The following is a 22,628-nucleotide window of genomic DNA, read 5'->3' as shown; positions in this document are numbered from 1 at the left end:
ACGGAACGGGAAACAGGCGCGAGGGGAGGGCCTTGGGATGCTTCTGCGCACGCGTGGTGAGGCCCGTCTGACCGACCTTCAGCAGGGCCGGCACCGTCCTCACCATGTTCTCTCGGGCGAGCGTCGTGGGGGCCTCGGCCTGGGCTCTGCAGCCGCAATGGTACGGCCGCTCGCGGTGGGGACAGGAGAGTGGGGACAGGAGTGGCGGAGCTCGGCCAGCGGGGGAGAAGGAGGAAGTGGCGCGTTAGGATGGACGCGAGGTCTCGGGACTGGACTAGGCCGCCTTCCCCCAGCCCAGGCTCGGGGACACGGGCGCTGCAGGGACGCGCCTTAGAGATAGGGACGGGCCGCGGGGAGGCTGGAGCCGCGAGTCAGTTCAAGGTCACGCCACGTCTCCTGGGGCTTGACGGGGCGGGCTGAGAGGCGAGAGGAGTGGCAATCTTGGACCTCAGGGTCGGAACTTTAAAACGTTCTTGATTCCATTCATCCGCTACACGCTTACTGCGTGCCACCCACGGTGCCCCCTGTGGGTCCCTGTATTTGTGGGACCCACAACGATAACTGTGGGTCCCCAGGTGGGGATGGGGGACACGACGCAAAAGTCTAGGGGAAGGTTGTGCTGTTTGCCCTTGAAGCCCTCCGGTGCTGGGCAAAGTTTGAAGTGCGCCCGGCAGGGCAGAGCGAAATCTTGAGTGTGGGTCAGCCAGACATTTATTGAGCCTGCTGTTGCAGGTTCTCTGATGCTCACTGGAGAAATGAAGGGGAAATTTTAAAATGCCCTCGTGGGCTTTTTAGCGCAAAAGGGACCTTAAAAATAAGCCGGTTGCCGGAAGAAGTTAAAGACGCGGCTTCGTACTGTCACGAAGCCATTATACTGCCGTGGTAACCCCTGCAAGGTCATGAAATTGTCCCGGAGTCTGAGGGAGGAGGGAGAGGTACCATGCTGGGGGATTTAAAGATTCAAAAGATTGGTTCCCGGAAAGAATGCTTAGCAGAAGGTCTGGGAAAACGTAAAGTTTGGTTTAGTGATGGTACTATAGAATCGGATGAAATTTATTTTTTATCTCACCATTTACAATTTCTGACACACTGCTAAGGGGATTAACACCTATAGGCTGTGTCATAGCGTTTTCTTGGTTTGACAGCCGGGACATTTCTAAGAACGAACAATACCCTACATTCGAGTTGGGCTGCTCCCCGCAAGGTCGTCTGTTTAGACCCAAATCCCGCAGCTGCTCCGTCTTGGAAAAACTAGACTACCTGCTACTGTAAATATGTAGTCTCAGAACTAGGCTTTCTGTGAGTTGTAACCAGCTCACTGGGTTTGGTTTGGGTTTCTAATTATGTGAAGTGATCATAACGCATTCATTGAAACAGGCAATTTTTCCATAAACAAGGAATTACGGGAATTAAGCTTTGTTGTCTTGAGTTGTACTCTTAGTTAACCTTTCCGCATTTGTCTACTCTGAAAAGTCCTAATGGTGAACAAATAGACGTGGGTTCACAGCCTTGAAAAGTATGGAGAAGTTCTACTCTACACACGGGATCACCGTGAGTTGAATTGATGCAGCGCAACTAACAATGACAATGAAAGTAGTTACCTCTATGAATTCCAGTTAATGGGCTATCGAGGATGACAGTATTAATTTCAAGGGATATGGAAGTGTTTGCACCTGCGCAATTGTACATGGGGAGTATTTGGGTTTGCGTTTTTTAATTTGGGTTTTCTTCTTCTCAGCTTTCTTTCAATCATTTCTTCGACTGCTGAACTGGATAGTAAAGCCTCCAAACCCATCTTTCATTGCTGTACCTAATCTATTGGGGGTTGAGAAATCTCCCTGTTTTGTCAGTTGTCTGCAGGGTAAAGTCAATGGACTCTTTCATAAACAAGGATGGACTTCAATATCTGGGTTCTGAAGGACTCTTTACCACTGCTTTTCAAGTGTGTGTGTGTGTGTGTGTGTGTGTGTGTGTGTGTGTGTGTGTGTGTGTGTTTTGATGAGTGGGGAGGACTAGAACTTAGTTCCTTGTTTTCAGCTGGATTTATATAGCTGTGTTGTGAATAGGTTTCATTTATCCAAGTCCCATTTTGCTTTATAAAACTTTGCGAATCCGTGCTCACTTTGGCAGTACATATACTAAAATTGGAACAATACAGAGAAGATCCGCATGGCTCCTGCGCAGATGACACCCAAATTTGTGAAGCGTTCCATACATTTTTTTAAACTTTGCGATTCTTTTGTTTTGTTTTGAGATTCTATTGTTTTTATCTTCCATCAAAAACCAACTGTCATAAAGATTCCAACTCAGCCACTCTATGTAGGGTTTCTGCTCTTTCTACCTGTAGAGCAGATGGTGGGTTTGAACTGGTGCCCTTCAGTTAACAGTGCAACACCTAACTCTCCGCGACACAGCCTGTTTAATTGTTAAGCAGTATTTTATGGCCCAGGTTGTGGTCTGACTTGATGAATATTATCTATGAGTTTGAGGTAAAATGTGTGTGCTGTCTTGGATGTAGTCAAAAATGTCAAATAGATCTCAGTTGATTGGTAGTGCTGTTTAGTTCAACTAAATCTTTACTAGTCTGCCAGTAAATGATTTTTTTTTTTCAGTAAATGATCTTTAAAAAAAAAGCGCACTGCCATCTAGTTGATTCTGACTCACAACAACTCTGTATGTAACACTGTAGAACTGCCTGTGGGTTTGGGGTTTCTAAATCTTTACGGGAACAGAAAGCCTTATCGTTCTCCCACCAGTTACTAATAAGGAGTTTTAAACTCTACACGTTAGTGGCCTCATTTAGCTCTCCTTTAGATCTTTCAGTTTTAGCTTTCTGTATTTTGATTCTAATTATGTATGCATTAATGATGGTCATATCTTCTTGGAAAATTGACCCTTCTTTTCTTGTGACCCTCTTTGTCCCTGCTAACTACCCTTATTCTTAAATCTGCTCTGTTGGAAAATAATGTAGCTAAACCACCTTTCTTTTTGTTGGGGGGGGGGGGTTAATGTTAGCATAGTTTGTCTTTTCTTCATCCCTATTTGTTGTGGAGGTGTGTATCAGTTTACTATGTCTTCTCTGAAATGGAACATTATGTGATTTGAACACCGATGAAACACAATATTCCTCTGGTTCCTTCAGCCTTCCTCGCCCCCACTAGCATGACCCCATCCTGCCTTTCACTGCAGGCTGGACTGGCGCCATGTACACAGGTACCGGTAAGAGCTCACAACACACGAAATACAGGAACAGGAATGAGAGTATCAAAACTGGGAGGGTGAGGGGAAGATGGGAAGTGGAGGGGAGGCAGGGGGAACTAAGCTCAGCGATTGCCACGTAAGCACACACACACAACCAGGGGCTTGAACATGGGGGAAGGGAGCCAGCAGCTGGTGTAAGATATGAAAATAATAACATAATTTATCAAGTGGTCACCTGGGGAGAGGGAGGGGAAAAAGAGATGATACTAAGGGTTCAAATAGAAAGTAAATGTTTAGAAAATAATGATGGCAACATGTGACAGATGTGCTTGATACAATTAATGGATTGCTATAAGAGCTGTAAGACACTCCCCCCCCAATAAAATAAACTTTTGTTTAATTTTCTTTATGGGGAGGTTTTAATAATGGAGAGGGTTTAGTAGACAAATATTTACTCAGTACCAGATATTGGGGTTTGTTTGTTGTTTTAGGAAGATTCTGAGGAGATTTCCTAAGAAGCTAAAATGATCTTTTAATTAAAAAAAAAAAAGCAAAGCCTGTGGGACCACATATGTGTGTGCGGTAGAATGCCCAAAGGGACTTCAGGCAACACCTGTACTTACTGTACTTTTTTTTTAAACGTTTCCCTCATTTTCTGCATTCTAGTTTTAATGGATTATGCGAATTCTGTTGTTTCTACTAATCTTAATCCATTTTGAATAAGATTTGACCACTTGGAAATACGGACACCTTACAATACTTTCAGAAAGAGCTCTGGGAGTGCTGTGCTATGGGTGAGGCGTGGGCTTGGTGACTGAACGCACCGCCTCTGAGGAGAAGGAGGTTATCTGCTCCCATACACATTTTGCCTCAGTATAGAGTTGCAATGAGTCAGAATAAACACACTTCCAAATTGGTTATAGAATTCTAGATAGTTTTTGTTTTTTCTTTCTACACCTTAAATATTTCACTTTGCTCCATTCTTGCTTACATGATTTCTGAAGAGAAGTCTACTGTAATTCTTATTCCTATTCTCTGTATGCTCACCCCTCCCCCATTGTCTTTGGTTTTCTGCATTTGAATGTACTATACCTGGTGTAGAGAGCAGTGGCTCTCAACTTGGTCTCAGACCCTTTCCCAGGGGTCATGTAAGACTATGGGAAAATACATATTTCCAATAGTCTGAGGAACTGAGACACCACTCCTCTGTCTCCAGGCGGGTGTGCCCGCATGCAGATGTGCCCACATACAAGTAACCTTCCTGTTGACATCATCACGCCAACCCCATCACATACACCCCATACAAATACAAGTGTATGTGACGGGATTGGCGCCATAATGTACTTATGTGGACCAGTCACACGTGTAGAGAGCAGCTACTATGTAGAAAGCAGCTACTCTGTTAAAAGCAGATACTGTGTTGAAAGCAGCAGTATTGGATGTAAAATACTTCATAAATTATAATTACATATTTTTGTGATTAATCCCTATAGCGTTTTATAATAGCAAAATTACAGTTATGAAGTAACAATGAAAATAATTTAGGGTTGGGGGTCACTACAACATGAACTGTATTTTTTTAAATCGTTTTATTAGGGGCTCATACAACTCTTATCACAATCCATACATATATCAATTGTGTAAAGCACATTTGTACCTTCATTGCCCTCATCATGCTCAAAACATTTGCTCTCCACTCAAGCCCATGGCATCAGCTCCTCATTTTCCCCCACCCTCTCCCTCATGAACCCTTGATAACTTATAAATGATTATTTTGTCATATCTTGCACTGTCCAACGTCTCCCTTCACCCACTTTTCTGTTGTCTATCCCCCAGGGAGGAGGTTTTATATATAATTGGTTCCCCCTTATGAACCCTCCACCCTCCCAGTGTCACCACTGGTCCTGATGGGATCATTCACCCTGGATTCCCTGTGTTTCCAGTTCCTATCTGTACCAGTGTACATTCTCTGGGGTCTAGCCAGATTTGTAAGATAGAATTGGGATCATGATAGTTGGGGGCAGGGAACATTTAGGAACTAGATGAAAGTTGTATGTTTCATCTTTGCTACATCACACCCTGACTGGTTCCTCTCCTCCCCGTGACTCTTCCTTAAGGAGATGTACAATTGTCTATATATGGGCTTTGGGTCTCCATCCTGCACCCCCCCTCATTCACAATGATAGGATTTTTTGTTCTTTGATGCCTGATAACTGAATCCTTCGGCACCTCGGGTCACACAGGCTCATGTGCGTCTTCCATGTGGGCTTTGTGGCTTCTGAGCTAGATGGCCACTTGTTTACCTTCAAGCATCTAAGACCCCAGACACTATACCTTTTGATAGCTGGGCACCATCTGCTTTCTTCACCACGTTTGCTTATGCAACCACCGGCTTTGTCTTCAGTGATTGTGTCGGGAAGGTGACCATCATAGAATGCCAGTCTAATAGAAAAAGTATTCTTGCATTGAAGGGAGTACTTGAGTGTAGGCCAAATGTCCATCTGGTACCTTAATACTAAACCTATAAATGTATGCACATGGATCTCTTTTCCCATCCTCATATATAAATATATTTACATATGCACATGCCTTTACTTAGATCTCTGTAAGTGCCCAGTTTTGCTGTTTTTTATCTTGCACTGAGCTGAAGTTTTAAATCACCATAGCCTTTTTTTGTTTGTTAATTTAATGCCACTTTGTTGGGAACCTCTCTTAGTGCTACTACATTTTCTACATTTTTTCTTAGGATACTCTAATGTGTATTAACTGGCTAATTAATGTGTTTCCTATTGTTGGACACTTATTGGTGGGTATTGTTTGTTTCCCTGTTACAATCTGCCTTGGGCAGAATAAATCCTATAGCTACATCTTTTCCATGCATCCTTGGAAACTTTGAACATTTTAAGGTTGTCTACATTTTATTTCATGGATTGAGATGACCTAACAAAGTTTACTGTTAATATTTTCAATATCAAAAGCCCTCAACTTAGGAAATATCCAGATATGGAGGAAGTTTTACTCTTTAAAAAGCTACTTATGAATAATACCAGGAGGGTAAGGGGAAGGTAGGGAGAAAAGAGGGAATCTATACAGTAATCTATATATAACCCCCTCCCAGGGGTGTGGATCACAGAAAAGTGGGAGAAGGAAGACATGGGTCAGTATAAGACATGGAAAAAAAATTTATAGATTACCAAGCATTCATGAGGGAGGGTGGAAACAAGCTGATAGCAAGGGCTCAAGTAAAAGGAATGTTTTAAAAATGATGGCAACATGTACAAATGTGTTTGACACAATGGATGGATGCATGGATTGTGATAAGAGTTGTAAGAACCACAAATAAGATGATTTTTTAAAAACATTTTATTAGGGGCTCATACAACTCATCACAATCCATGCATATACATACATCAATTGTATAAAGCACAACTGTACATTCTTTGCCCTAATCATTTTCTTTCTTTTTTTTACATTTTATTAGGGGCTCATACAACTCTTATCAAAATCCACACATATACATACATCAATTGTATAAAGTACATCCCTACATTCTTTGCCCTAATCACTCTCAAAGCATTTGCTCTCCACTTAAGCCCTTTGCATCAGGTGCTCTTTCCCCCCCCCCCTCCCCGCTCCGCCCTCCCTCATGTGCCCTTGGTGATTTATACATCATTATTTTGTCATATCTTGCCCTATCCGGAGTCTCCCTTCCCCCCCTTCTCTGCTGTCCATCTCCCAGGGAGGAGGTCACATGTGGATCCTTGTAATCAGTTCCCCCTTTCCAACCCACTCGCCCTCCACTCTCCCAGCATCGCCCCTCACACCCCTGGTCCTGAAGGTATCATCCACCCTGGATTCCCTGTGCCTCCAGTTCCCATATGCACCAGTGTACAACCTCTGCCCTGTCCAGTCCTGCTAGGTAGAATTCGGAAAACTTTGTACTGGGAAAAAAATTATATATCTGTTAGATCATTTTAAATTTTAGAAATTATTTTAGGCAATTTTTAAAATATGAGAACATTTATTCCACAACTAAATGTTGAAATCCTTAAGATGAACTTGAAGCTGCAGCAGCTGCCCTCTTGGGTTTAGGTGTTCCTTCACGGACTCCATGCCTGAATCTGCGGTATGCAGTCTTTAGGTGTCTCATTCCACCAGTACCGGTGGCATTTCGTCTTTTAGCCTTGGCACTCCAGTTATACTTTCTCTTGCGCTTGGCTGGGTAATTTTAGGCAATTTTTTAAGCCTAGAAAACACCAACTAAGTAAAAGATAGCTAAAATGCTTAACATTGGCAAAGTTTGTCGTATTTTTGTCTTCAATGTTACCACTGCCATCACAAATTATACTTAGAGTGCCATTTGAATAGAATAGCATCATTTGTTCCAAGTCCTTTCCACTTTCTCCTTCTCCCTAATTTCAAAACCCACGCACTGCCTGGGGAAGATTCCATCTCATAGCAACCCCCTAGGTCAGAGTAGAACTGCTCTCCAGGGCTTCCAAGACTAAATCTTTACTGGAGCACACAGCCCCATGAAATAGCTTTCCCTTGGTGTTTACTTTCAGGCTAACACCTTACCCACCTCCTACCTTCCAACTCAAGCTCTTGTAAATCTCAGTGCCATTTCATTGTCTCGGTACACATCTCTTACTCATTTGTTTCTTTCAGCCATTACTCGTCATTATTGTCACTTAGATGTTGATTGGTTGACAATTTTTGTTCCTGATCTTTTCTTCTTATTCTGCCATTTGTTTGTTTGGCATCAGTTGCTTATCTACTGTTAGTTTTTCCAATCCCTAAATCTCCTAATTCAGTCATTGGACATTGCCATCTAGTCTCATGATCTTCTTAACTGCATCATACTCAAAATTCATTATCTCCAGGTAAGTCCCCAGTTTTCTCTTGCTTAATAACAGTCCTGTTCAAGCTAATCAGTAAATTAATGGTCCTCTCACTTCTTTAAGAACTTTCTTCCAGATTTATAGCCTCTCGTCTGAAGGCCGCCAGCAGCCCCTTCCTTTTAAGTCCCCGTGTCACCAGTGCTGCAACGTCTTTGTGTGCTTTCACTGCTAAGAAACAAGCTGATTTGTGGGCTTTGTAAACATACATTGTCTTTCATGCACACACGCATTTGCTGCCATGGGGTCAGTTGTGACTCATAACTGCCCCTTTGGGCTTCTGAGACCAGAACTCTTTCCAGGAGCAGTAAACCTCATCTTTCTCTCAGATTGTCTTGTGGTTTTGAACCAAGCCCAACTCACCACCCAGTACTACACCGCAGGGCGGCTCATTATTCCTGTACCTATAAACTTATTAGCCCCAACCGTTGTCTCCAGTACCATCATCTACCAGGGTTTTTAGTTCTGTGTAAGCTACATCCTTTTCCCAGAGGGCCCTCTGTAGACCCTTTTTTATGCAAAAGTTTGCTCAGATTTAAGATCTCTCATCAAACTTGCCGTGGCTCGCACAGGTACAGGCATGAACGTGTATCAGTGTGAGGGCCGGAAGGTCATGTAAATTTGTTAGGACGCGTGGTCTTCTGCTAGTCCTAACTTTCCTGTGGCAGAGACCCTCTCGTCTTCATTGTTTACCCTCGTGCAGTTTCTCTTCAGTAAGTTCTGCATACATTTCTGGATAACTAAAGGACAATTGAGAATTCATCTGGATGTGTGCCCTTGTTCCTTAACAATTTTATGTTTTGAATGGTAAGCATCTTGCCTGAAATTTGATGTCATGTCTAGGACCTTTGAAGAGAAGGGAATCTGTGAAATTAACATTTAATCTTTAGAAAAAGAAAAGGTCATAAGTCTTACACATCTTTCACTAAGATCTTGTCCTGTATCTTTCACTAAGTTGTCACATGCTCGTAGTGTTTTAATTAAGTCAGGGTGTCATGTCAGCATTAGAAAAGTCAAATCATTGTAACATGTATACATACATACTACCCGTGTCCTATATAGACTCTTTGATTTTAAAGACCGTAGGAAAATATTTAGTGTAGATTTCATGTTTTTAGTATATTTGTGTGACATATTTCTTGTATGTAGAGAACATACTCTGCTCACCTGGGAATGTAGTAGCAGCTGAGTAAATGTTTAATTGATTTGGAAAGCCTGAATGTTCCTAACAAACTCCATTCACGCATGTAGTCACATTAGAATGTATAATCTACTCTGAGTGTTGCTCAAAACTGAGTAATCTTCCTGGACATAGTTGGCCTTAATCTTGAGTTGTGTGACCTAGCCAGGGGTGGGTTATATTGTCTTAGACACAATAATAAAGGCTGTCATGGGCATGAGACCACAGCCTGTGTCGAAGACACTATGGCCTTGATGGAAAGTTTGTGGCAGATAGGTAAAGGCAGGCCTTTGATAGTGGGTTTGGTTCCAGTATTGAGGAATTAAAGCATATAAGACATTCATCTATAAGCATTAATGCTGTATTTCCTAGATTATTTCGATAGGGTACTTGCTAAATATTTTAGCTCTTAATGAAGCTATTTTTCCCTAATGCTGAAATATTCTTAATTGTTTTATTCTCAGGACCCAAGTTCGAAATATGGCAACTTTGAAAGATAGTAAGTATTTTGTTTTAGTATATTAATCCAATAAGACAAATAGTAAAACTTTAAAGGTACAGCTTTGAGCTTTTATTTAGTCAAAACTGATTCAATCTGTTTTATGTGTACGATATTGGACCTGTTTTCGAAAAGTCCAGTATGAGGAGACACATGAGAAAATTCTGATCTGGTTTTATTATCTGTATGTTAATAATTATATAATTAGAAAATGTAATACTTGTTCTTACATGAAAACAGTATTGTGGAATATGTTGTTAAAGGCTGTTTTTAGTATCTTTTAACATTTAAAATGTAGCCTGTGCTTTTTACTCAAATGTGCCCCTTTTCTTTGGACTAATTATAACATCAGATTTAGCATCTACTCTGTATTAATGGTTAAAGTGCTATTCCTTTGACCTTGGACTTGAGGAAAATGTTCCAATAAATTCACAAAATGAAATTATTCTGTAATTCCCTGACCTTAACCAGGCATTTCAATTTTTCAGTTACCAGGCGACTCAAGTCCATCAAAAACATCCAGAAAATTACCAAGTCTATGAAAATGGTAGCTGCAGCAAAATATGCCCGAGCTGAGAGGGAGCTGAAACCGGCCCGGGTGTACGGAGTCGGCTCTCTGGGTAAGAGTATAATTCTCAAACTGGAACGAATGGTGTAACCCAGAGCTCTTGACCTGGCCTGTCTCGAGTGCTTATGATGATGGCAAGGCTGTTTTGAGTGCTTGTCAGCAACTCACGGTTCACTGCAAGGCTGTGAGGGAGGACTTGTTACAGCCTCTGCTGTACAGATGAGAAAGACTAAACCTGCTCAAGGTCACAAATCCAAAACTCAAAACCAAACTTTTTGTTATCAAGTCAATTCTGACTCATGGCGACCCTAACAGGCAGGGTAGAACTTGCAACTGCCCCTGAGGGTTTTCAAGACTAACTCTTTTGTGGGGGGTTGGGAGGGTATTTGTTTGTACCTTAATCATTTTATTGGGGCCTCTTACAAACTCATCGCAATCCATCCATCCATCCATGGTGTCAGGCACAGTTGTACACATGTCATCATTGTTCTCAAAACATTTCCTTTCTACTTGAGCCCTTGGTGATCAGCTCCTCATTTTCTCCCCTCCCTCCCCGCCACCCACCTCCTCACGAGCCATTGATAATTTATAAATTATTATTTTTTCATTTCTTACACTGTCTGATGTCTCCTTTCACCTACATTTCTGTTGCCCATCCCCCAGGGAGTGGGTTGTATGTAATCCTTGTGATCAGTTCCCATCAAGACTAACTCTTTACAGAAGTAGAAAGCCTCATCTTTCTCCTGTGGAGCTGCTGCTGGTTCCAAACGCTGGACTTGTAATTAGCCCAAAGTGGAACTACTACATTTCCAGAGCTCCCAAGGTCACCTATGAGAAGTCACAGAAATCCGTTGTGTTAATTTACATGGTTTGGCCTACACCCCCTGTCTGTCTTAACTATTGTGACTAGATTGACTTTTAAAACAGTCTAGAAAATTTCCTTGGTTGTTATATGTACTATCAGAAGAACTTTAAAAAGTGGTGCATTAGATTTGGGTGCTTGATTTCATCCCATTACCTTGTGATTTGGTGATGCTTTGGTTTGCCGCATTGGAGTGGGTGGCGGAGCCTTTTCTTCCCTATTCTTGTTATTTTCCTGTATAACTTTCTAGAACATCTTGATTGGTCTTGTTACTGAAGAGTAGACATGGCATGGTGCCGGTACCAATTAGACTTAAGGTGATTCTGACTCAGCAACCCCATGTGTGTCAGTGGGGCTGTACTCTGAGTTTTTAATAATGAATTTTCCTTGAGCAGGTTGTGAGACCTGTCTCTGAAAAATCTCTGGTTGGACTCAAGCCAACAACCTTTTGGTTAGCAGCCAATCAATTTACCTCTTGCAGTGCTTGCTTCATTATGAAATTGTTTTATCTTGGAAATAAATGAAATATAAGGCCAAGTCCAAAAGTACTGTCCCCAAATCATGGAAACCTTTAATAAACAAATCTTTTTTTAAAAATTCCCCAAAGCAGTGTCCTCAATCATCTGAGCTGGCCCTCTGCCTTGAATTCGTCTAGTCTAGCACATCCCCTCAGAAGGGACTGCTTTGAGCACATCTTTCTGTGAGGGCACCCTAAAGGGAAAGAATTTCTCTGCAGCCATGCACGGATGGCAGAGATGTGCTAAAGCCCTTGTTTGCTTTCCTGTATGAACTGGAACCCTAATAGCTATGTTTGTAGGAGGCAGACCTGGACTGTGGTCTAAAGGCTCTCTCAGTTTCTCCCAACTTCCTTCCTTCCTGTTTTTCCTCAGGCATTTTGCGTAGAAAAACACGTGGCTTCCATTAAGGTATACAGTGTTTTTATAAGAACTTAACATTCAGATTATATGTGGGGGTGTATTAGGGTTCTCTAGAAAAACAAAACTAGGACACATGATTTTATATATATTTATATAGCTAGAAAATAGGAAATAAACAGCTAATTAATCGATGTAGCTGTACAATTGGCTCAGTGCAACTCACTTCAGTGAGACAGCTAATACACTGGCAGTCCTTCAAGTCTTGAGGGCTGCCGGGTACCAGTCAAGGAAGCTGACAGCTAAGTCCTCTGTAGAGCAATTCAGGCTATCTGGCCACAGGGAGCAAAACCACAAGGCAGGTCACCAACAGTCAGTCAGCTGACAGGGTCCGACAGTCCCCAGCCCAAGCAATGTATGCTCCAGTAGCATGGCGAGCAGGTCTTGAAGGAACCTCAAACCACAGCAACAAAGTCCATGGGTTAGGTGTCCCACAGGTAGTGTAGCTTGCAAATTGAGGCAGAGAACAAGCTAAGTCAAGCCACACACAGGTCCAATCATCAAAGAGCAAGAGACAAGAAAGGCGAGGCTCACCGAGCCATTTATATCTCCACTCTTCAATTAGTCCTACATATGGTCATTGGCTAGGTTGGCACAATAAACCTACCTATCAGGGGGGTAGCCCCCCCCAAAAAACAATTGCAACGGGCTGAGCAGAGCTTTCACAGTAGTGCGCATTTTTCCCACTACATGAGCATCAAGCAACTAGCTCTGAGTTAGTGTACCCAGTGGTGTCACCTGGGAAGGTTCTCTCTGGTCACAGTTCTCTCTGGTCGCAGTTTTGCTGGAACCTCCTTTTTTGTGATGATTGATTTAAGAGAATAACATACAGCTGTGACATTGTTTCCTTGAAACATACAACTTTCCTCTAGTTCTCTAATGCTTCCTCCCCCTACTATCATGATCCCAATTCTACCTTACAAATACGGGTAGACCAGAGGATGTACACTGGTACAGACAGGAACTAGAAACAGGCAATCCAGGACAGAGAAACCCCTTAGGACCAATAATGAGAGTAGCGTGCCAGGAGGGTAAGAGAAAGGTAGGGGAGAAAGGGGGACTTGATCACAAGAATCTATATGTAATCCCCTTCCTGGGGAACAGTGGGTGAAAGGAGATGTCAGATATTGTAAGGCATGACAAAATTATAATAATACATAAATTATCAAGTGTTTTGGAGGGAGGGTATAAAATGAGGAACTGATACTAAGGGTTCAAATAGAAAGCACATGTTTTGAAAATGATGATGGCAACAAATGTACAAATATGCTTGACACAATGGATGTACATATGAATTGTGATTAGAGTGTACAAGCCCCCAATAAAATTATTTTTTTTACATTTTATTAGGGGCTCATACAACTCTTATCACAATCCATACATATACATACACCAATTGTATAAAGCACATCCGTATATTCTTTGCCCTAATCATTTTCAAAGCATTTGCTCTCCACTTAAGCCCTTTGCATCAGGTCCTCTTTTTTTTTTTTTTTAATTTTCCCCTCCCTCCCCGCTCCCCCCTCCCTCATGAGCCCTTGATAATTTATAGATTGTTATTTTGTCATATCTTGCCAATAAAATTATTTTTAAAAGAAATTCTGTTCCCTGCTCTGGAAAAGTGCTGCAGAAACTGTTGTAATGTTGACACAGCTTACAAGAACAGTGCTATGGGGAAAACTCAAGTGTACAAGTAGTTTTCTTGTTTCCAAAAAGGTGAACTGTCAATTGATAACAAACCTCATTTTGGACATCTGTCAGTTTCCCAAAGGGTTGAAAATGTCAACTTGTAGTACATTTGGAGTTCATTCCACCAGGTCAGACTGAATCAAACTTTCTGAAAAGATTGTGTAACAGTGTGCGACAAAAAAGGCCTGATTTGTGACAAACTGAGGACTGGTTTTTGCTATCATGAATAGGCACCTGCTCAGACAGCCAACTCGGTGCACCAGTTTTTGCCAAAAAGCATCATGCCTCTCTTGACCCATGCACCTGGCCTTGCTCCATATGACTTTTTGTTCCTGGAATGAAGAGGGGCATAAAGGGACAACGATTTGACGACATAGAAGTAGTGAGGTGCTGTCAGCCGTCCAAACAGATGAGCTTCAAACATGTTTCCAAGAATGGAATCACAGATTTAACAAATGTACTAGGTGTAGTGGAGAGTACTTCGAAAGTGATATTGTTTTGTTAAAAATTTTTAAATACATAACTTTGGGGGGGAAATTCTGTGTTTTTTGGGGGGCTGCCCCCTCGTATGTAGCTCATAAAGATGTATTCCTGCTCTTGGCTGTATACTGGACACTTCTGTTCGCTAGGCTAGAGTCATCACGTGAGTCCTTCTGTTGAACTCAGAGGAGCCCCAATGACAGAGTGGGTTACGCATTAGATCTCTGACCTCAGAAACCACCAGGCACTCCTGGGGCGGCACACACAGGGCTTCCAGTTACGGTCTCGGGAACTTACAGAGGCAGTGCGGCTCTGTGCTGTAGTCTCTGTGAGTTGGAATATGCTCAATGGCAATGGGTCAGTCAGTCAATTTAACGGGCTTCTCTACAAGTACTTTTAATTGTACTTAGCATTTCTTTGAGGATTTAAGGTAAGCTGGCCTTCCATAGACCTGTGGGAACGTTTGCCATTAGAAATTTAGACTTCTATGGTTTTTAGTGTGATCATTATTAGTTGGGTGAGTACACAAATGCTTTTGATTATATTGGTCAAATGCCACCTAACTTTTAGATACCATTTTGTTTGTTTTTAAGCTCTCTATGAAAAAGCTGATATTAAGGTGCCTGAAGACAAGAAGAAACACCTCCTTATTGGTGTCTCCTCCGACCGAGGACTCTGTGGTGCTATTCATTCCTCAGTCGCTAAACAGATGAAAAATGAGGTGGCCTCTCTCACAGCAGCTGGCAAAGAAGTTATGCTTGTTGGAATTGGTGACAAAATCAGGGGCATACTGTATAGGTAATGTAAATGTATGTTGTTTATAGTCTAAAGGGTGCGTGCATGAAGAAATGGAAGTGTCTTGACAGCCTTTTAAGCAGGGTGTCTTTTGTTGGTTACTGGTTTGTATTCTCGGGGTGGGTGGTTGTTCGTAAAAATGTAGACCTTTCCCCCGTCTGTCTTTTGTTTCCCATTGAATCGGTGAGAATCAAGGAGCATGAATCCAAATGAGACCTTTAAGGAACAATCATAGCCTAGAAAAAAGTGGAAGGAGGAAACTGAAGAGGAAGAACTTGTTTTAGTCCCTAGTTCTTTGAAAGGAGCAAGCACAACAATGCCGGAGCAGCTTCACTCAAAGAGCACACGTGCTCCCCGCCCTACCACCTTCAGTGTGTTCTGTTCTGTGATCTTGTGGTTTTCTCCTAGGACTCACTCTGACCAGTTTCTGGTGACGTTCAAGGAAGTGGGAAGGAAACCCCCTACTTTTGGAGATGCGTCTGTTATTGCCCTCGAATTACTAAATTCTGGATATGAATTTGATGAAGGATCTATCATTTTTAATCGATTCAGGCAAGATAGATTTTTTTAATGATTTTTTAATATTCATGAACTGAACCATTCCTTTGAAAATAAGCAGATGTCTACATAGAAGTTTAAAACTTATTTTAAAAAATTACATTTGCTTTTGTCATTTCTAGGTCTGTCATCTCCTACAAGACAGATGAGCGACCCATATTTTCCCTTAATACCATTGCAAGTGCAGGTAAGTGGTTTTTGAGTATTTCTGTTAAAGAGGGGAGATTTGTACAATAACAGAAGTAGCTCTAGAGCAGAGATTTGAACCATGCTGGAACCTGATTTACCTTGACCCACTCAGTTGTCTTGTTTTAATAAAGTCATCGTTGCTGACTGAAGCATCCAAAATAATATTGTGGAATAGATTTCTAAGAACGTCCCTCCTTTATACCATATTTCATCTGTTTTAACATGTACAGGTTTACTAACAAGACCCATTCCCACGTCTTTAAGAATTTGTTGGTCAGTCAGAATAATTGCACATAATTCTGTAGCCTTACTTTTGAGGTGAGGAAAGACTCGGCGCCTTGCCGAAATTAAAAATCTTCGGGTACAGCAAGTAAAGGTGATTATTGTGATTTCATTGTTTCAAAGTGAAGGCAAATTTACGTAACCTAAAAGCAGGGCTTCAAAGATGGTAGTTCCTAGTTCAAAGTGGTGGCTGACCACAGATTTGAATGTGTGTGGCTCTCCACAGTCCTGCCAATAATCCTGTCATGTATCAGGCTCCTGAAGAATTTGCTACACCTCTTCCAAGTCTTCATGCCCCTAAATGTTCCTGTTCCGGTTATGTTAAGGAATCACCCATAGAACAAAAAGCACTCTGTTCCTATTTTGCTTTGTCAGCCATGACAGGAACTGTTTAAAGCTCTGCGTTATTAAAGGGGAAGAATGAGTTGCTCAGAAGTCAGGCATTTACAGGGACTGCCTTTTTACAGTTTAACATCACTGACTTTGCCATGCATCCTGGTTCTTGCCTGTGTTCATTCGTTCTTGGTGGTACACCTGATAGCACCCTAAGACTCAGGAAGCATGGTATTTTCACTTGACCTTAGCACATGAATTTTAGACTATGCAGCTAAATTGCTGCCACAAAAGGAAAAATTCTGATTTCCACAATCTTTCATAAGCCTAGAGAGGGTTTCCCCAGTCATTGTCTAGACTGATAACTTTCGATTTCTGGACAGATTGGGATTGTTGTGTAACTGTAATGTTTTCAGTTCTATCGTTACCATTTTTAAATTACTGAGTGCCTGCTGGCTTTGTCCCGAGTACTCTGTTCTGTCCTATCCAGAGGTGTCATATCTATGAAACTTAGTAAAGTGATTGTTAGCGTTCTGATTTTTAATTATGCATCAGAAATATGTCAAAACATTTTTTACACATCACAGTTCGCTGGCTATCTGCTATATTCTATTAGAATGGATTCTTTTACCCATCTTGCTTTGACTTCTCTGTAATGAGGATATAGGAGACATTAGTGTTAGCTGATTTTTTTTGTTTTATTAAATCAGTCTTTGTTCTGTATAATTTCAAAGAACTTTATCATTGCTTTTAACAGAGAGCATGAGTATCTATGATGATATTGATGCTGATGTGCTGCAAAATTACCAGGAATACAGCCTGGCAAACATCATCTACTACTCTTTAAAGGAGTCCACCACCAGTGAGCAAAGTGCAAGAATGACAGCTATGGACAACGCTAGCAAGAACGCCTGTAAGCCTACGCTCTTCTCAGAGTTCTGGGGTTAGATCAGCCTGGGGATGCTAGCATCAAAGACAATGCCATTCTTTAACTAGACCAGAATGCGAGGAAACTGGGATCTAGTCTCTTAGGTTCTACCATTGACTCTATACCTTTTCTTGACCCATTTCTCTTCCTGAATTGTTCTCATCTGAGAAATTAGAAATATAATAGTGTTTGGTACTGTTAAGGAAGCATCCTATGAATGATGTAAAAACATTCATACAAATTTTTGAGAGACTAGTTATTCTAACATGATACCTAAGAGTGCAGGGACCTTAAGCGGATTTCTTCCCATGTTTTTTTTTTCTTCCCATGTTTTTAAATGTAAGCAGCATACTACTGTGAGTTCATTAGTAATGTCTTCCTATTTTTAGATTTTTATTGTCTATGTTTTGCTTACAGCTGAGATGATTGACAAGCTGACTTTGACTTTCAACCGTACCCGCCAAGCTGTCATCACAAAAGAATTGATTGAAATCATCTCTGGTGCTGCCGCTCTGTAAGTAATTGTAGTCATCTTTCAGAGTTTTCACTCTGCGAGTTTGATCTTTGAATGCTTGAAAGTTTTCTGTTTTGTCTATAAAAGTTGAAGTGATCCATTGTATTCCTAACTATTATATCCCTAACATTTAGATTATAAACACTTGATGAAAATGGAATCTCACCAAGTTACTCATAACAATCAATAAATTAGTGAGAGCCTATCGAAATATAAAAATCACTTGAAACAGTGAGGCTTAGTTTCTTCTATTTAGATCGTATATTACAAGTTTTCCCATTCCTAAAGCTTTAGGGAACAGGGTTGTGGATAAATCGGTGTCATCTATACTACATATGTTGTTGGGATTTAAAACATTATAAATCAAACAGTGACGCTTTCTAAAATATCCAACTACTTTGGTGTTTTTTTATCTTTCCTTGAACACCCAACAATGTACCACTCCAATGCTATGATATGATCCTCTTATTTGTATGTGTTTATATTCTAGTAGGATAAGAAGCACATCCACACAATTGTGATGAAAGCTCGAATGTTTGTGTGTGTGGGGGGGCGTATTTTTGACTCTCATGCTCTCCACTAAATTGACAGTCAAGTCTTCTGAGCATCTCTGGAATCCTTTCCCTTCTCAAGGCCTACTGTTTTCATTTACATTTTTGTTACATCTCCCCTAAATTCAAAACTTTAAAAGAGTGTTTAAGTGTCAGACACTGCAGGATTTGGCCATAACAATATCTGTTCTCAAAGAGCTCATAAGCTTTCAAAAGGAGGATAAACTTTTAATAAATTAGTTTCAGGAGAGCCAGGCAAACTGAGCTGGAGTTGTGTTTTGTTTTGTTTTTACATTCTTAAAAGGCTAGAGGAAGAGAGGGACTGTATATGATCTACAGAGCCTGAAATATTTACTATTTGGCCATAGAAGGGAAATAATAGAATTCATCTTACAAAAATAGCATGGTACATATGATCCTACAGTACCTTTCCATCAACCCTCTAGCCAGTCTGATCCCTTATTTTTTATTTAAGAGAAATAATTGGGCTGCTTTAATGTTAAACATTAATAGTTGTAAAATAAAGTATTTGAAGTAGCAAATATTTGTTGCTACTACCATGTCCCACTTGTCTTGAGTCTCAGCCACTTTGATCTCTTCTAGGCCTACAGATTGGTCGTGTTAAATCTTGCCTCTAAGAAGGGGCCCGGGCTGCTGCTTTGACTTGACATGCTCTTCTTCCTTTGAGCTCCTTGACTCTTCATGTGGCCCACCCGCACTTTCCCTCCTAACTGACCCAGGGGAGTCATTTCTCCCAGAATACAGACTACTTTCTTACAAGTTGGATGAGCTGTCTACGTTTCTCATCCTGTGCCACATCTTATTAGAATTGTATATATGTTACTTGAAGATAAAGAGTCATGTCTTGTTCACTTTTGTGCCCCTATGAGCTGGCACATACTGTCCTTAAGAAATGTTGGTTAGATGAATGGATGAGGCCACAAGTGTGTTAAGAACTGGAAAATTCAGAAGAGGGAGAAATAACATTTAAGTTGAGCCTTACACGTCTCATCTCTCAAGTATAGGAAAGACAACAGAACTGTTCTATAAGGTGTTGTTGGCAACATGAACTTTGCTGTGACCATAAACACCCTCTTCCTCTGTTTTGTTAGCACTAACCCATCTCACCTCAGTCTGGTCACTGTTTGTTAGCATGACAGAGGTCACTGCGTATTGACTGGCCTGCCACTTACTAATTTATTAAATTTAGTTAAGATACTTTAGTATTCACTCAGCTGTATCATTTATTATCCACCTTCGTATATAAAAAACCTTCCAAAAGTTCGTGAATTATATTTCATGATCTTCTAATTCCATTTTTCTATGAAGCCCTGCTTACAAATCCTCCTACTAATGCTAAAGAGCTAGATTTGGAGAGCCTTTTAAGGTTCCCTAGTTCAGAGGGATATGTGAGATGCAGAGAACCCAAAGTTCTTTTTTGTTTTCGAAAAGGAAGTGCTAGGAATGAAGTATGGGTGTACAACTTTAGCAAGATTAAGGGCCAGACTTTCTTGATTAGGGTTGGGGGAAACCTGACTAAAGTAACAAAATCAAAAAAGGGGTGTAAAAGGAAGTGGGGTGAGGCACATTGTAGCACCAATCTGATAAAGATGGGGTAAGACTTAGGATAATTTGAGATTAAAATTTTGTAATTAAATTTTTACTAATCTTTGCTTAAAAGGTGAGCTTAGAAGATCCAAATTGGATGTTTTACATGAATGGATTACACATACTCATCAATTATTTGGGCTAAAAACTTTAATATTTAAGAAAAATAATTGGGCTGCTTTAATGTTGAACAATAAGTTGTAAAATATAAAAAATTTGAAGTAATGAATATTCATTGCCAGCCTAAAATTTTTCTATGTGTTATTTATAAGCAAAGTAGTTCAGTCTTGCATGTACATGATTTTATACTACTTCTAACAAGAGTCAATTATATAACTTTTTATAACAATCATTTAATGTTTTAAAGAAATATTTTGGTAAGTATTTGTGTGTAGTGTCCAAAGTGAAGTGGGTAACGAAATGGGCCTATTTGGTTTGAAATGACATGTGCATGGATTGCTTCCTGACCTGCTTGTCTGTCTTTTTGTTTCCCCCTAATATAATAACCAGGGATTAATGAAAATCAAGTGTCATCCTCAGACAAGAGGTAAAGTGGTAATATTTCACACATTGTCCTCAGACCCCTTCAGAAAAGATGCCTAACCCGATATAAAAGGAGTTGATTTGGAAATATTGAAGCTGTTTCTCTAAGAGATTTAGGTTGGTGGGACCAATGTATAGTAGCAGCCAACTTTTAGAAGTACATGGGTAATGCTAATAGACATTTTTCTTTCTTCAAGATACATATATTATTAACTTCTAGGAAATCTAGAATCGGTGCTCAGATAAGAAATAGAAAGAAATAACTTTAGGAATAACGAATTAGTTTAGTTTTTAAGATGTGGAATGAAAAAACAAAAAGAGAAGATTGGAATATTGCTTGGTTAAGAGTGGAGTGATGGTTCTCATTTTATGGGCTTTGGGTCCCTTTTATACTCATTCACAGAAGACAGCTGGAGTCTTGATCTATCATCTCTGCATTCACTCTGTTGGGGTGCACCCTGTTTAAAAGCCCATTCCTAAGAGAAAATGTAAATAATTTCATTAACATTACTGTGAAAATATTTTTGCACTCATTAACCCATGAAAAGATCCATTGACCAAAAATTGAGAATCACTGGCACAGGGATAGCATTTTATGATATAAATACAGCTCACAAGTTCCTTAAACCATCATCTCCGGACAATGTTTTTGCCCCATCCCCACCTCCCCCCCAAAAAACACTGATTTTCACTTACTCTATTTTGTTTTTCAGGTGAAAAAAGAGAAGTGACAGCAGCTGGCTGTGTTGTGCTGATTGCTGTCCTTGTCCATGTATGGCTCCAGTTATTAAAGACAATAAGACATTGTACATTATCTTACAATAAACAAAAATTTTAAAATTTCACCATTGGTTTTGAACTTAATATAAGAACAGTAGTGGGTTTTTTTGAGGGGTGAGGTTAAGTGATATGTTAAAACATTTAAAATAGTAACATGCTACTAGAATTTTTATATGGGAAAAGCATTTAATCCAAGAAGCTTTTATGAATGTACAGTTCTCTATGCACCTTATTAAAAATGTCTAACTAGTCCAAGATATGTAGACGGAAGTTACAGACGCAGCGCAAGCTTGCTTCCTTTTGCACCTACAAAGACCAGTCATCAAAATGCTACAGAAATTGCTTCCTTTTTCACATACATTGGATAGGCAATTCGAAAGTGATGTTAAAATGAAAGTCAAAGGACATGCAACAGAAACCAAACGTGGCCTAGAAAGCCTGACAGTTTTACAGTTGGGTCCTTTACAAGAAAAGCTTGCCAGCTGTGGTTCTACATCATGGTTCCATGCCTGATAATCCTCACTTGTCTAAGAGACAGTGACCGCCAATCCCATCAGAAGCCTGCATGTGAGTGGAGCTCTTTACCCAGGAATTCACTGAGGGATAATAGAGTTGTGGTCCATGTATTGGAGACCCAATATGAGTGTATCTGTCTTCTTATTCACTGGTCTTAGGATTCCTTCCACGCTCTTAATGTCTGCCATAACAGAGGTTGATCAGGTTCTTAGAGAAGACTCCAAAACTCCTTCCAAAGAGTGAAGGCCTTGGTGAGACACCTGAGAACCATGTTGGGGCAGAGGGGAATATCAACTTCCAGTAACTTAATTCCTACTCTTTCTGGGCCTGTCCATGTACCAACATTCACATGTCCTGCTATATGCCATTGTTCAGAAACTGATTTTACTCTCTAAAAAATTATCTTTGGAGCTAATGAGTGTGAAAGGAAAAGGTTCTGAAATTGATGTGGTAATTGCACAATTCTTAAAGGATTCAGTTGTATAACGTGAAGCAAAAAATAAAGAACACCTGTAGGATCAGAAGGGCTGTCTCCCAAGGGTGCCACATGGAAAGGAATAGTTTTACAAATTATTTTACTGGTGCTTTTTTGTCTTTTCAGCTCACTGGCTTGTGTTACAATTTTTCAAAACCTTTGCTGAAGTTTTTAGTAGCATAAAAAAGCAAAATTCCCTATTTGTTCCATTTGCCATCTTTGAATAGAAGGCCTGAAAAAAATT

General features: G+C 40.5%; 1 protein-coding gene and 1 non-coding gene across 4 annotated transcripts; both read left to right on the top strand.

The window, feature by feature from the left end:
- The first annotated feature begins 13 nt into the window (after nt 1–13).
- Nucleotides 14–21,458, top strand: ATP5F1C (ATP synthase F1 subunit gamma). 3 transcript variants are annotated; one of them, XM_075552404.1, is made up of 10 exons: nt 14–160; nt 9,744–9,778; nt 10,267–10,398; nt 14,906–15,110; nt 15,516–15,659; nt 15,788–15,852; nt 17,227–17,382; nt 17,815–17,911; nt 20,581–20,617; nt 21,327–21,458. In XM_075552404.1, exons 1-9 carry the CDS (start codon nt 105–107, stop codon nt 20,585–20,587), a joined length of 897 nt encoding a protein of 298 aa, XP_075408519.1. In that variant the 5' UTR covers nt 14–104; the 3' UTR covers nt 20,588–20,617; nt 21,327–21,458. The 3 variants fall into 3 exon arrangements, with proteins under 3 accessions (XP_075408519.1, XP_075408520.1, XP_075408521.1); XM_075552405.1 differs by lacking the exon at nt 20,581–20,617; XM_075552406.1 differs by lacking the exons at nt 20,581–20,617; nt 21,327–21,458 and having other exon boundaries at nt 17,815–17,915.
- On the top strand, nt 2,115–2,219 carry LOC142452061 (U6 spliceosomal RNA). Its single transcript, XR_012785124.1, has one exon. It is a non-coding gene; the product is annotated as a U6 spliceosomal RNA (small nuclear RNA).
- Nucleotides 21,459–22,628: the final 1,170 nt, after the last annotated feature.

The sequence above is a fragment of the Tenrec ecaudatus genome, chromosome 6 (genome assembly GCF_050624435.1).
Source record: "Tenrec ecaudatus isolate mTenEca1 chromosome 6, mTenEca1.hap1, whole genome shotgun sequence".
NCBI lineage: Eukaryota > Metazoa > Chordata > Mammalia > Afrosoricida > Tenrecidae > Tenrec > Tenrec ecaudatus.
The sequence above is the reverse complement of the archived record's forward strand: the minus strand, read 5'-3'. Positions and strand labels throughout refer to the sequence as shown.